Source organism: Protopterus annectens, chromosome 3.part1 (genome assembly GCF_019279795.1).
Source record: "Protopterus annectens isolate FY-2018-M chromosome 3.part1, PAN1.0, whole genome shotgun sequence".
Taxonomy (NCBI): Eukaryota; Metazoa; Chordata; order Ceratodontiformes; family Protopteridae; genus Protopterus; species Protopterus annectens.
In genome coordinates, this window is record NC_056732.1 from 1,000,390,424 (window position 1) to 1,000,403,538 (window position 13,115).

The following is a 13,115-nucleotide window of genomic DNA, read 5'->3' on the forward strand; positions in this document are numbered from 1 at the left end:
ATATAGAGCTATGTGTACTATACAACACACAGCTTTCCTTAACATGGATTTCTGAAACAATGACGGTATTCGTCTTGTAGACTTTTCTGAGTCAGTTTGCACAGCCCTGCCAGTTAGCACACTTTGCTAAGCTTTAGCTAAAGCATTCATTTCTGTTCAATATTCAAGCACTGCTAAAAAGTTGGAAAATGTAGAGTGGTATAAACATCTTTGTACCTTTGCTACAAGTTTCTTCATGTATCACACACCAGACTGCCACATATTCCATATGTACAATGAACTTTAACTGATTACTGACATGCACTAAGGTGTACATGAAAAGCAAGCTAGTTTGACAAAACTTCTCTGCCCTTTGAGCTTGAGATGCCAACACACATAATTCACTTGATAAAACTGTTCACATTTACAAACCTTCAACAAGCTTAGAGATGGTAAGGGAGAGGTTTTGGACACTGCTTGGAAGATTCCAGGGATCTTGTTTTATATGAAGTCGCAGTCTCTTGGGACAGCTAATTATAGCGTCTACATCCTGTTGCAGTTCTAAACAGTAGAAAAAAAATAAATCTGTTAGGCAACACTGCAACAAAAGAAAGATTGCTTTTCTCAGTGAAACAATTGTGTTTGTTGCAGTATATCCAAATCTCTCTATCTCTCTATCTATCTATCTATCTATCTATCTATCTATCTATCTATCTATCTATCTATCTCTCTCTCTATCTATCTATCTATCTATCTATCTATCTATCTATCTATCTATCTATCTATCTCTCTCTATCTCTCTCTCCATCTATCTCTCTATCTCTCTCTATCTATCTATCTATCTATCTATCTATCTATCTATCTATCTATCTATCTATCTATCAATCTCTCTATCTCTCTCTATCTATCTATCTATCTATCTATCTATCTATCTATCTATCTATCTATCTATCTATCTATCTATCTATCTAATCTATCTATTTACCATACGTTTGGTGTAATGGTTAAGTTCTTTCCCACATAAATACATGGTACAGTGTTTGATTCTGTCCATGTGTTATTGGCTAAGCTTTGAATAGCCTTTCAGGGAAGTTAGCCTAGTACACTCATATACAAAATTCTGTGTATCTAAATGTATACAAAATAAAACATTTATGCCTTGGTTCTAATTCAAAGCCAGTTCCAACAAAACATTGGCCAGCTTTGTTACCATTTTTATTTTCCTAAAATTAGTAACAAATTATTTTTATGTTTGCTGTATAAAGTAAGGAGCTGCAAACAGTGTGGGTAGCTAGATTTTCTATTCATTGTAAAATACTTGAACCTATATGATTAAAATACATGCAATAATTTGTCTTTTAGTTGATTGTTTTTACTTCCACAGAAGAGCTCATATTGCTTATTCTGCTTGTAGACAACAGGGTGATAACAGAACAGTAGACCATAGTAGTGTGTTTGCATATCACTTAAAATGTTACATTCATTTAGTTTGACCACTGCACAGTGCTATCATAACTTTATTAACTTTATCACAAACAGCATTTTACAAAAAGTCACATCAGACGAAACCCAAGCAAACAAGTTTAAAAAAATCTGTACCAATGCTAATCAATCCTTCACTTAATGCACTGACATAAAACATTTCTCCAGCTGAGCGATTTTGCAGATCAACCTTGATTTTGTCTCATTTTTGCTCTGTCCCTTGTAAAATGTATTATTTTCTGGTAAACCACTGAAAATTAAACACACACACACACATACACACACACACACACACACACACACACACACACACACACACACACACACACACCCACACACACACACCAAACAGTGTTAGCACATCATTGTCATTAATGTACATGAACATCATCTTTTGAATATTTGATGGGAAAAGCTACCTTCACAAATCCTGGCCATGCCCCCTGCACAACCCTCCAATACAATAATAAGATCTAGGTAACTAATAACTATGAGATAAATGAAGTCTCCAAGCTGTCACTATGTGCAGTATAATTACTGCATGTTTTCAGTAAACCAGGCATGAGATTCAAGTATTCATCAACCTGGTCTACAAACAGCCATAATAATAATAATATGACTTTGTTTCTGTATGGCATTCTTCTGTCCTTGACATAAGACACAAGTGCAGTAAGAGGTAAATGTGAATGGACATGTTATATTAGTTTTGATACCAAGAGCTGGAGGATAACATTGACATTGTGATCAAGGACTGTAGAGCTGCAACAGTTCAGGCAATTTTACCTGTCAGATGTACACAGTATGTTAATGGACTGCACGACCCACTCAGACAACTGTTTATCTAGTTATCTGTTATCTAGTTTCATGCATGACCATGGCATCGGTGGGGAGATATGGAATGGCATCATAGTGTAAATGACCACACCTTCACATGTAACGTGAACCAAAGCCCAGTTCCTAAACAGTATAGTACTGTAACCCTGGTCTCCACCTGCTCAATCCCAATCCTTCTGCCTAGTTCCCCCAGCACCTGCGCCAGTAACTGAACTCTGGTCATCTGGGTCACAGTCAGTGCTTCATCCTTCTCGACCATGAAACCAGTTATTTAATTAAAGCATTTACTGTTAAGGAAAGTGATGCATCAAAAATTAACTTAATGAATGAAAAGGATGGAGTTCCTTAAAAATTAAGAAGTGAAAGGGGAAAACTGTTTTTAGGTTGAGAAAGATATCTGCAAGGCTCAAACAGGTGAGACTTCTAAAGTAAAACAGAGTACACATGTTAATAAGGCCTGCTTTTATGCTACAAATATGGGTTTATCATGTGACTATACAGGAAAAAAGCCACAAGAACTGATAAAGTATACACAATTATCATTTGTGTAATGCTTTAGCAACATTTACAAATTTTAGGCTTTGGCTAGCTAATCCTCTATTTGTAGGAATGGGAATGAAACTGAAAAACAGAGGCTTGACCTTGCTGAATATGGTTTATACCATGATACTAAAAACATATTTAGAACAGGTCTATAATTAAGCACATAAGATTAAAGGATATAGAACATGATGACTGGGCCTTTAGTCAACATCAGCTTATGTGTTCAACACTTGAATGTTAAAAATATATTATGTACAGCATTATGAATGGGTTGCCAATTGTAATATATTTATGTATTTGGGAGATGGATATGAAGAAATTTATCTAGAGAGTGAAGCTTCAGATGTGAATCTTGGCATCCATGTTGAGAACACATTATACTTACCTTCCACTGACCCGCTCAGAATTCTTTATTTTCTCCATGTACTACAAATTAGTCAAAATTTAAGTTAAAAAAATGTGATGTGATGTGTTGTGCCAGCTTTGAAAGCCAGTAGAGCAGTGGGGGAGTGGTTGATGGCCTTAAGTGTTCCCCGTGGAAGGGAAACAGTTGCACCCAAAAATAGTTTGTATACTTTAACAGAAAGAAGAAGGTCCTGTGGTGGTGGTGGTGCGGTAGCGTTGTCGCCTCACAGTAAGACGCTGTCTGGTTCGATTCTCAGCTAGAGCGTCTTTTGCGTGGAGACATGCATGAATGGGCGTACCTTCATTGAAGGTTGTGCATCAGGGCTGGTAACTCGGCAAGTAAAAATCAACTACCAATCATTAGCGGATCAGAGTTCCTCTGTGGCGACCCCTAACTGGGAAAAGCCGAAAGACACAACAACAACAACAACTTTAACAGAAAGAAGGCAGAAACAGGAGTTGAAACAAAGCTGTTTCTTGCCCTGCTAATTTTGTTTACTGGTTAGCACTCCCTGCTTTTAATACAGGCCCAACTTTAACAGTGCCTAGGGGGTGCTTGACTATTAAGTGTTGTTATGATCAAGTCACACTCCATAGCAGCTCTGAACCATGGTTTGACATTTTTTGAGACCAGTCATAGTGCTCCATGCAATACAAGTGAGTTAGTGAGTTATGATACAAAAGAGATAATCATTCATAATTCTTTGTGCTTTAGCTGTACTGTTGTACTGCTAGTTATTGGACAAAAATAGGAGCACAAAGTGGGTTGTAGCTTTGAAAGTTGTAACACACTTAGTAATACTTCATAGGTAGTGGCCAGAACTGAAGTTTATCCTTGATGCTGTAAAAAGATCAATACACCTCATGCAGCTATATGTAAAAGGGAGGTCTGGCAGTCCAAAGTGATTTGTAGCTTTTTAAGCTGTTTTAGATTCATGCATGCATGTTTCTGCCTTCTTATGACATCATCAGCACAGCATGAGAAGAATGTCTGACTTTTGGAAACACAGGGTAGTCATACCCAACTGATATCCATAAACCTAAGGGTGTCTGCCCTTCTAAGTCTTTGTGTTCCCTTAGCGTATACATTTTTAGCCTATACAGCAGTCGTTTTCAATCTGCACAGTGTATTTGGCTTTGTATCAATACATATGCTTGCAGTCTAACTCTGCGTCTTATTCTCTACCTCTTTGTAACCAAATGTCAATCAGACTTAACAATCCTAACACTGTATTTGATTGTACACCAGCTAATTTTTACATTTGCAGAATTAATCTTTATCAATCTGCTAGGCATTATTTTTGTCATTGTTTTTAGTTTTAACTTCTTTATATACACAAATTGTCTCTGTATTTAAAATTTATATGTAGAGCTTTTTTGTACTTGTATGTGGAGATTTTCCCCCTGGGCTTCCATTGCAAATGAAAATGGGTCTCTGACTCAGTGGACTTTTCCGGTCAGCAAATATCAATAAATAAATAAATGATGAATATTACAACTGCCTATTAACGCAGTTCCATTAATATATACAATTGTAAAACTATTCTTGTTAATGGCATTTGCTAACATTTCATTATGCTACATTGTGTAAATGTACAGTAGAGCTTTTTTTCTCCACAATTTTTACCTGGAAATTAATTATGTTAAATGTTAAACAAGTCAAAGCATGCAAATGTGTTTTGGAGCGTTTATATCTGGGCCCCCAGTGAAAAGAGGCCCTTGCTGCTAAGTCAGGATTTCCAGGTCAATAAAAGCAAATAATACCAATAATAATAATAAATGTAATGTACATAGAATCACTTTGGACAATTATATAGGGTAAAGAAATCAAAAGCTCAAGAAAAATTGGTAACGGCACTAACTGTATGTTATATAAGGCTAATGTTGTTAAAGTATTCGCTAATATAGATGGTACATGGTTTCCAGAAGGGAAAGAGGGAATTATCACAGCAATGTGGAAGATTTTTTTCTTTTTCCTTTTTTTTTTCAAAAAATGCTGGGGAAATACTCTACAAAAATAATCTTTTTATTTTCCTTTTGGTCAGGAAGAGATTCATAGGTTCATAGGTTCATACTAGGCTATCTGCCCTAGGGCATTTATAAGCCTAGCCAGAATGTGTTTGGCTTTCGCCACCCATTTTAAATGAATTTTGCTATGCCCTTTTTCGAGGTTAGTATACTGTGCCTCTGTCTAACAGTGACACAGAAGTGATACCCGGGGTAAACCTACGATCTCCCATCCACTCATCAAGATTTCTCTTGAAGAGAGTCAATGAGGGACTCTGCCTAACCTGGACTGGGATTTTATTCTAGAGTGAAGGGAGCCTCTGGGTTATGAATCTGTCTCTCCAGCATGTCCTATTTATTTCAGTGCTGAGGTTCAAGTCTCTCAAGCGTGTAGCTCGATGGGATTTGGATTTTCTGAGGTGCAGCATGTCCATTAATTCCGGGTTGGACATGGCTTTATACGTCAGGCACAGATCGCCTCTGAGCAGGCAGTATGCCACTGAGTAGAGCTGGGGTTTCTTTAACCGGACAGCAAATGGCATCTGTTTGAGCCCTTTGATCCTCTTGGTGGGGTACTTTTGGGGTCTTTCGAGTTGCTGCAGGTGTCTGGTAAGGTACATCCCAAAAGGGGCATTGTACTCAATTATGGGCCTGATGAGGGATGAGTAAAGAGGCACGATGACCTCCCCTAATCTAGATGTGGATCCCTTCATGATTAGGCGGGCTATATAAAATGTTTTTCTAACCACTTTGGCCACGTGGCTGTCAAATGAGAGATTGCTATCAACTTGGGTCCCCAGGTCCCTAATTACTTCTTCTGTACTTAATGGATTACCACCTATGTGGTAATTTGTGGGCACTTTGTTTTTGCCAAAGGGGATGACTATACACTTTTTGGCATTTAGCTTGAGGCCATGGCTCTGGCACCAGTTGTCTGTTTCTATGAGGCCCTTTTGGAGGATGCTTGTGTTGGCTGGAGTGTCAATTATGGTGCCCAGTTTGCAGTCATCTGCAAACTTGGTCAGCCACAGTCCTTCCATGTTGGCCTGTACCTCCGAGAAATATATACCGAACAAGAGAGGTCCCAGGACTGAGCCTTGTGGGATGCCACTTGTAACTGGTTTGGAGTCTGACATGGCTCGAGCAATTCTAACCGTGTGGGTTCTGTCCTTGAGCCAGTTTGCAACCCATCTAGTGACATAGGGGTTTATATTTAAGCTGGTGAGCTTATCTATAATGCCCGAGTGGGGTATTGTATCGAAGGCTTTTGCGAGGTCCAGGTAGGCTGTGTGGACCACCTTCCCCTCGTCAATGGCCTTAGTGACTGTTTCAAAGAAATCAACCAGGTTTAAGAGGCAGGATCTGCCCTTAACAAAGCCAAACTGGGTAGGATCCAGTTTCTTTAGGTCCCCAATATCTTTATTTATGAGGTCCATGATGATCCTTTCCATAGCTTTGCAGACCAAGCTAGTCAGGCTTATGGGGCGATAGTTTCCAGGATCCGTTGAGGCACCACCTTTGTGGAGAGGGACCACTGTTGCTGTACGCCACTCTTTGGGTACATATCCTGTAGTAAGGCTGAGATTGAACAGTAGTTTTATGTTTGGGTTTAACTCTTCTTGGAGTTCATGTAGGACGCAGCCCGGGACACTGTCTGGTCCCATTGATGCTGTGTTTTTTGCTTTGGAGAGGGCAGCTCTTACCTGAGCATCTGAGATGTCAGGGGGGCAGCACTCTGCTGGGATAGATATTTGCCCTTTTGGTGGGGGGGGAGAAGTTTGCGCTGAACCTGTCAGCTAGGATGTTGGCAATGTCTGTGGGTTTGGTGTATTTTTTGTCATTTTGGACTAATTCTGAGCATATCTGGGAATTCCCACCCAGGTTCCTAACATAATTAAAGAAAGCCTTGTGATTATCCTTAGTGTCCTGTGCAATTTTTCTCTCGAAGCTGGCCTTAGACGATTTTATGAGTGTCCGTAGTTTTTTGCTAATACTGATCAGAGATGCCTTCCCTTTTTGGGATTTTGCTCTATCATGTAGTAGCTTCCTCCTTCTATTGTATAGTTTGTTTATGGCTGGGGTCCACCAGACAGGACGTCTGCCTTTGGAGGATTGGGACTTGGTTTTATTTGGGATTGCATGATCCATGCATTCCTGAAGGTGTTCATAGAATGCGTTTATAAAGGATTCTGCGGTCTGGGCCGTATTTTCCACAGGCCCGGGGGCTTTGAAGGATTCCACCTCGGTTTTGAGGAGTGTGAAATTTGCATTAGAGAAGTTTTCCACTGTGGTTTTCAGGGCAGGGGGTGGGGTTGGGATGTGAATATCCAGTGAGATTAGTTTATGGTCTGATCTTACCAATGAGGGATACACTTCTGGTCTGAAGCATAGAGTCCCCATGTTGGTGATGATCAGGTCCAATATGTTTTCCCCTCTTGTGGGAGTGGTAACAAGTTGTTCCATAGCATTTGAGTTTATAAATTCTAGGAACCTTTGGGCTAGGGTGTTGGAGCTAGAGTAATGCTCCCAGTCTATGTTTGGGTAGTTGAAGTCGCCCAATATAATGGTGTTTGGAGAGACCTCATATTTTCCAGTGTTCTCAGGAAGGCCGAGTGGGGTTCCTGGGTTTGGGAGGGTGGTCTGTAGCAGGCTATAAACTGGAAGGCAGTTTGACCCAATGTTAGTTACACATGGATAGTCTCTGATGCTTCGTGCTGTGCCATCAACCTGGAGGTGTGGGTATCTTTGACGAATATTGATACTCCCCCTCCTTTTGTGGTTCAGTCCAAGTTTTGGGGCCGAAAAGCATGGTATGAGGTATAACCTGGTAGTGCTGGGGTGCTCTCGGGAGCCTTGAACCAGGTTTCTGTTACTGCACAGATATCGATGTTCTCCATGCTAAGGAGAGTTTTGAGTGCGTGCATCTTGAGGTTTAGACTTCTGGCGTTGAGTAGCATTACTCTTAGTTTCTTATCCCTTGTGATACCTATGGAGGTGGGTTTGTCTTTTGAGCCTTGCCTATAAAAGGCACTATGGGGGTAGCAAGAGCCTTTGTCAATATCCGAAAGCCCAGGGGTGACAGGTGCAAGCCGTCCCTAGCGAAGCATCATGGCTTGTTGAGCATGTCATCCCAGGCTGACAGGCATTGGATCCCCTTTGAATGACACCAATACTTAAGCCAATTGTTGAAATTGATCATCTTGTCTTCATATTGTGGCATCATTCTTGGTGAGGGCAAGATGCTACTCAAGGTCAGGGTCATACCGGCCTGGGCTACATGCTCAGAGAGCTCCTCTATGTCTCTTTTCATGTAGTCCAGGGAGGTACGTCTCAGGTCATTCACACCAGCATGGACAATGACTGAGTCATATTTGTACTTGCCTTGGAGTGACCTGAGTACTTGTGTTATGTGGCGGATCCTAGCGCCCGGCAGGCAGCTCACCATGACTTTCTCCTTGTTCAGCCTGGTGAGCGGGACGTCAGTGTGCCTGACGATAAAGTCACCTATTACAAGTGTATCAGGTGTGTTGTTTAGCCTTAAGGGCTGTGACTGTTCGGCACACTGGCTTTGTGAGCTATGTGTTGTACTTGTTTTGTTTTGGGTAGCGGTTGCTTGGGTGTCTGCTTTGGAGGTCTCTGCTGCTTGGGCAGATTTTTATTTAGAGCCTCTGAGTATGTTTTTGTGTGTTTATGTGTTTGGTTTGTTGTCGTGGTAGGTCTATGTGAGACTGGAATTGTAGTGAGTGTGGTTTCCTCCTCCTCCTGACTGGTTACGCCAGTACTGAGTTGAGAGAGCTTAGCCTCCAGTATGGCTATATGGTTGCATCTCTCACATGTGTTGGAGTTTGTTGGGAGGAGGAGAGGGTTGTCTGTGTACATGAGGCAGTTGTAACATTGCCTCAAGATTCCCAGATTCACCAGCTGGACTGGAGAGGAGATTGACAACTGACCTTTGGACATGCTAGAATAGTATTGGGAATTCTTTTATAATTGAAAAAAAAAGGGCTAATGGGGAACAAGGTACTCAAGGGGAGTTTGTGAGGGTGTAGTGCTTTTAATTTTTTAGTGCTGACATATAATTGCTTTAGTGGGCAAGTGCCAGGTAACTTAAATGCAATGTGTTACAGGTAACTTAAATGCAAAAACGACAAACAGTAACTTTCTTTCAAGTGAAACAGGGAAATAAGTACAGTAAGCAATGCAGATATCACTAGGGATCCGCAGAAGCGCTGAAAAGCCGCATTTCAGGTGGAATTAGCGTTTCAGGGAAGTAACAAGCAAACAAGCAACAAGCATACAAACAAAGCTAGATTCAGCAGGCCTGGAGAAAGTGAGTTTAAATGAGACCACAGTTTGCAAAGTTATTCTAAAAAACAGCTTTGTAGAATGTTCAAGAGTAACAGTCATCAAGAGAATCAGAGTACCAAAAATTACAATAGAGCTGTGACACATGAAAACTGGACATTTACTTTGACATTATATATTTAGAAACTATATGTTCATTACCAGACAGACACATGACTACAATAATTTGTGTAAGTTTCAGTTGATTGGGTAAAATGGAGCATTATAATGAAAATCTTTGAGGCAGTTAGGTTACAATTCACATCTGATTCTCACAGGAAAGTACAGTAAGGTAGAATTCCTAATTTCCCTCAAGAATGAAGGCATGAAAATGTGGATATGATAGGTAAGACTGCACAAATGCTCTTTACGGAGGGATGTTGGATGAATGAGATGCAGGTTGCAGGACAAATAAGATGATGCATACATGAAGGATATAGTTAGCAATTAACATACAGTACATGCATTTGACTCTAATAGTAATACAGTCAGTGAAAAGGTGCTTCTGTAAAACTGAAAAAAATAATTTTGCTAAAGGATGCTTTTCTATCCTAGTCTGAATTTTTACTGACATCCTTTGGGTGACAAAACATCTGATGGAGAAAAGATTGCTTTAAAGATGCCAGCACCGCAGCTAAGCTGTGTGTGTGTGTGTGTGGGGGGGGGGGGGGATGGGGCTGCCCTGGGCACAGTATAGTAAGGGGTGTGATAAGCATATCAGAAGAGTTGCCAAATGAATGCAAGTACAGTAACAACATTCAATAAGCAGGCATTGTTGATATCGGGGCTGGTTAAATGAATGTATTTATATGTTAGGAACTGCAACTAGGAGCTAGCAGAAACTCCTTTCTACAGTTCTCCTCATATTTTAGCCCTTGACTTGCAAGAAAACTTTTTTTCCCCTGAAGGTTGGGTTGGGAGGGCACCAGCATCACCAAATGAGTTAGCTAAGGCTCCAGAACATGATTCATTCTCTCATACAAAGCAAGGACTTGTTTCAGTATTTGATGTAATCAAAAAGTTAAGATTTAAGATATTTATTTATTTATTTTATTTATTTATTTCCAGTTTGATGACCGGGGAGGTCTATTGGGCTCAAAAAGCCCTTTTTCAGTGGAGACCTGGGAGAAAAGTCCAATAATAAATAGTACAAGCTCCATAATATGAAGTACAATACATAGTGGAAACAAAAACAAACTAAGCAAATTTTACATACAAAATATCAAAAACTAAACAAAAGTTAAACAGCAGCTTGGAGAAGGATGTAAAGCATATTTACATGTTTAGTGGTTGAGAACAGTAGTACAAGGTTAAATTAATACAGATGTTTAAATCATCTGAGAATGACACAGAAGTAACATTAGCATGGATGAGTTCTTTATGCATGACTATTAGCATGAGTTAAATTAATACAGAGGTTTAAATTCTCTGAGAGTGGTATAGAGGTAGCATTAGCATGAAGGCAGTACATAGGGTTAATCAATAGTGTGTAAGGAAAAACAAACTTTGTGTGTTATAAAGTATTTATGTATTAAGCAGGTTAGGTAGGTGGATTGCAACTGCATTTCCATTCTTGGGAGAGGTAAGAATGCAGCTGGGTTTTGAAGTGTTCAGAGTTCTCAGAAATTCTTAGAGATGGAGGGAGAGAATTCCATTTTTTGGTGACAGAAAAGGATAGGAAAAGCTGACCAGCGGGATTGTTTGGTTTATAAACAGAGATTAGATTTTGGTGGGTAGATCTTAGAGTTCTGTTTGAGGTATATAATGTTAAGATGTTTGTTAGTGCTGGGCATATAGTTGGTTTGAAAATAAGCTTGTGAATGGTGATGAGTTGGAGGTAGTCAAGGTAGTTTGGGAGTTCTAGCCATTGCAGCTGGTGGAGTGGTTTACAGTGGTGAGTGGAATATTTGAAAGTGGTGGCAAACTTTGAGATTTTATTGTAACAGGATTCTAGTTTAGAAGAGAAAGAGGAAGATAGGTTAGTTAGTAGGGGAGCACCCTACATTAGTGAAGGTAGTAAGAAGGTAGTGGTGAGGGTCTGTCTTGCTGAGGGGGAGAGGAAGTGGGAGTTTCTGTACAGCATAGTTTCTGACAGGTTTTCTTTATATTTAGCTGAATATGGGTATCGAAATTTAGGTGTTTGTCAATAGTAACTCCAAGAAGTTTAGCAAAAAGAACAACTTCTATAGTGGAGTTGGCAAGGCTTGTAATCTTGAAAGAGGTTTTGTCTAGTGGATAGATTTTGAGGGAGAGAATAGAAGGATCTTTGATTTGTTGGCATTCAAACAGAGGTGATTTTGGAGCATCCAGTTCTCAGTAGTTGAGAAGGCAGTCTGAGCTTTTGTTTGGAGCTCAGGGAAGTTTGATGCAGAGCAAACTAAAGTTGAGTCATCTGCATATTGTACTATTTTAGTGTTAGGAATGGCTGCATGGAAATCATTAATAAAGATATTGAAGAGCATAGGGCCAAGAATGGATCCCTGGGGTACCCCGTTTGGGGTGGAAAGGAAGGCTGAGGTGACAGTCTTCCATTTTACTGCCTGGGATCTGTCAGAGAGGTAGCTGCTTAACCAGGTAATGGTGTTTTGTGAGAGGTTAAGATTGGAAAGGTGGTGAAGAAGGTGGGTATGGGAGACTGTGTCGAAAGCCTTGGATAGGTCAAGTAGGACTGTGGATACAAGTTCTCCGGAGTCACGAGCATGGTTTACAATGTCTAGAAAAGAGAGAGGAGCTATTATTGTGCTTTCGCCAGAACGGAAACCATGTTGTGTTGGGGTGAGGAATTGGTTATGTGTAATGAATGACATGAACTGGAGGTGGATGCATTTCTCAAGAATTTTTGAAATAGGGGAGAGAATCGCTATGGGTCGGAAGTTGGAGATTTTATTATTTTTTACTCCTTTATGGAGGGATAGGATAAAGGCTGCAACCACAGTTTGGGGACATATGATTCTTGTATGGATCTGTTGATGAGTATGCTAGTGGTGATGGCAATGCTGTCTGCTGCAATTCTTAAAAAGAGTGAGGAGATATTGTCAGGGGCATTGGAGCAAGGCTTAAGCTTAGAGAGAAGTTTTTTATATATGAGGTGGGGATGGGTTTGAAGTGGAATATGGGAGGTGAGTTTGGGGTAGAAGATTGGGCAGAGGGTTTGATTTGGGGGGAGGTGTTGTTGTTTGGGAATCTTTTAGTGAGTTCTGCTATAGAGTTAGCAAAGAAGGAGTTGAACAGAGTAGCTATTTCTGGATCAGATTTACTAGTGTCAGGGCAAGGGTTGTTTTTGGTGCCTGGTTTGAGAAGTGAGTTGATGGATTTCCAGAATTGTTTGGGGATAGAGGAGTGATTAGACTGGAGATTGATATAGTATGCTTTTTTGTCTTGTATGATACGTTTTTGACTAAGTTGGGGAGATGTTTATATTTAAGAAGGGTGTCAGGGTGCCTATTACAGTGGTAGAGTTTCCAGATCTTGTCCCTTTGTTGCATGAGTGTTGTGGTATCTTTACTAAGCCAAGGGGCGGA

General features: G+C 40.2%; 1 protein-coding gene across 1 annotated transcript in view; it reads right to left on the reverse strand.

Moving 5' to 3' along the window:
• PREX2 (phosphatidylinositol-3,4,5-trisphosphate dependent Rac exchange factor 2) overlaps positions 1-13,115 on the reverse strand; it is a 1,787,099-nt gene that overhangs the window by 472,826 nt on the left and 1,301,158 nt on the right. The window contains exon 31 of the mRNA XM_044066265.1: positions 412-540. Within this exon, the coding sequence (XP_043922200.1) occupies positions 412-540 (129 nt within the window). The remainder of the gene's footprint in view (positions 1-411; positions 541-13,115) is intronic.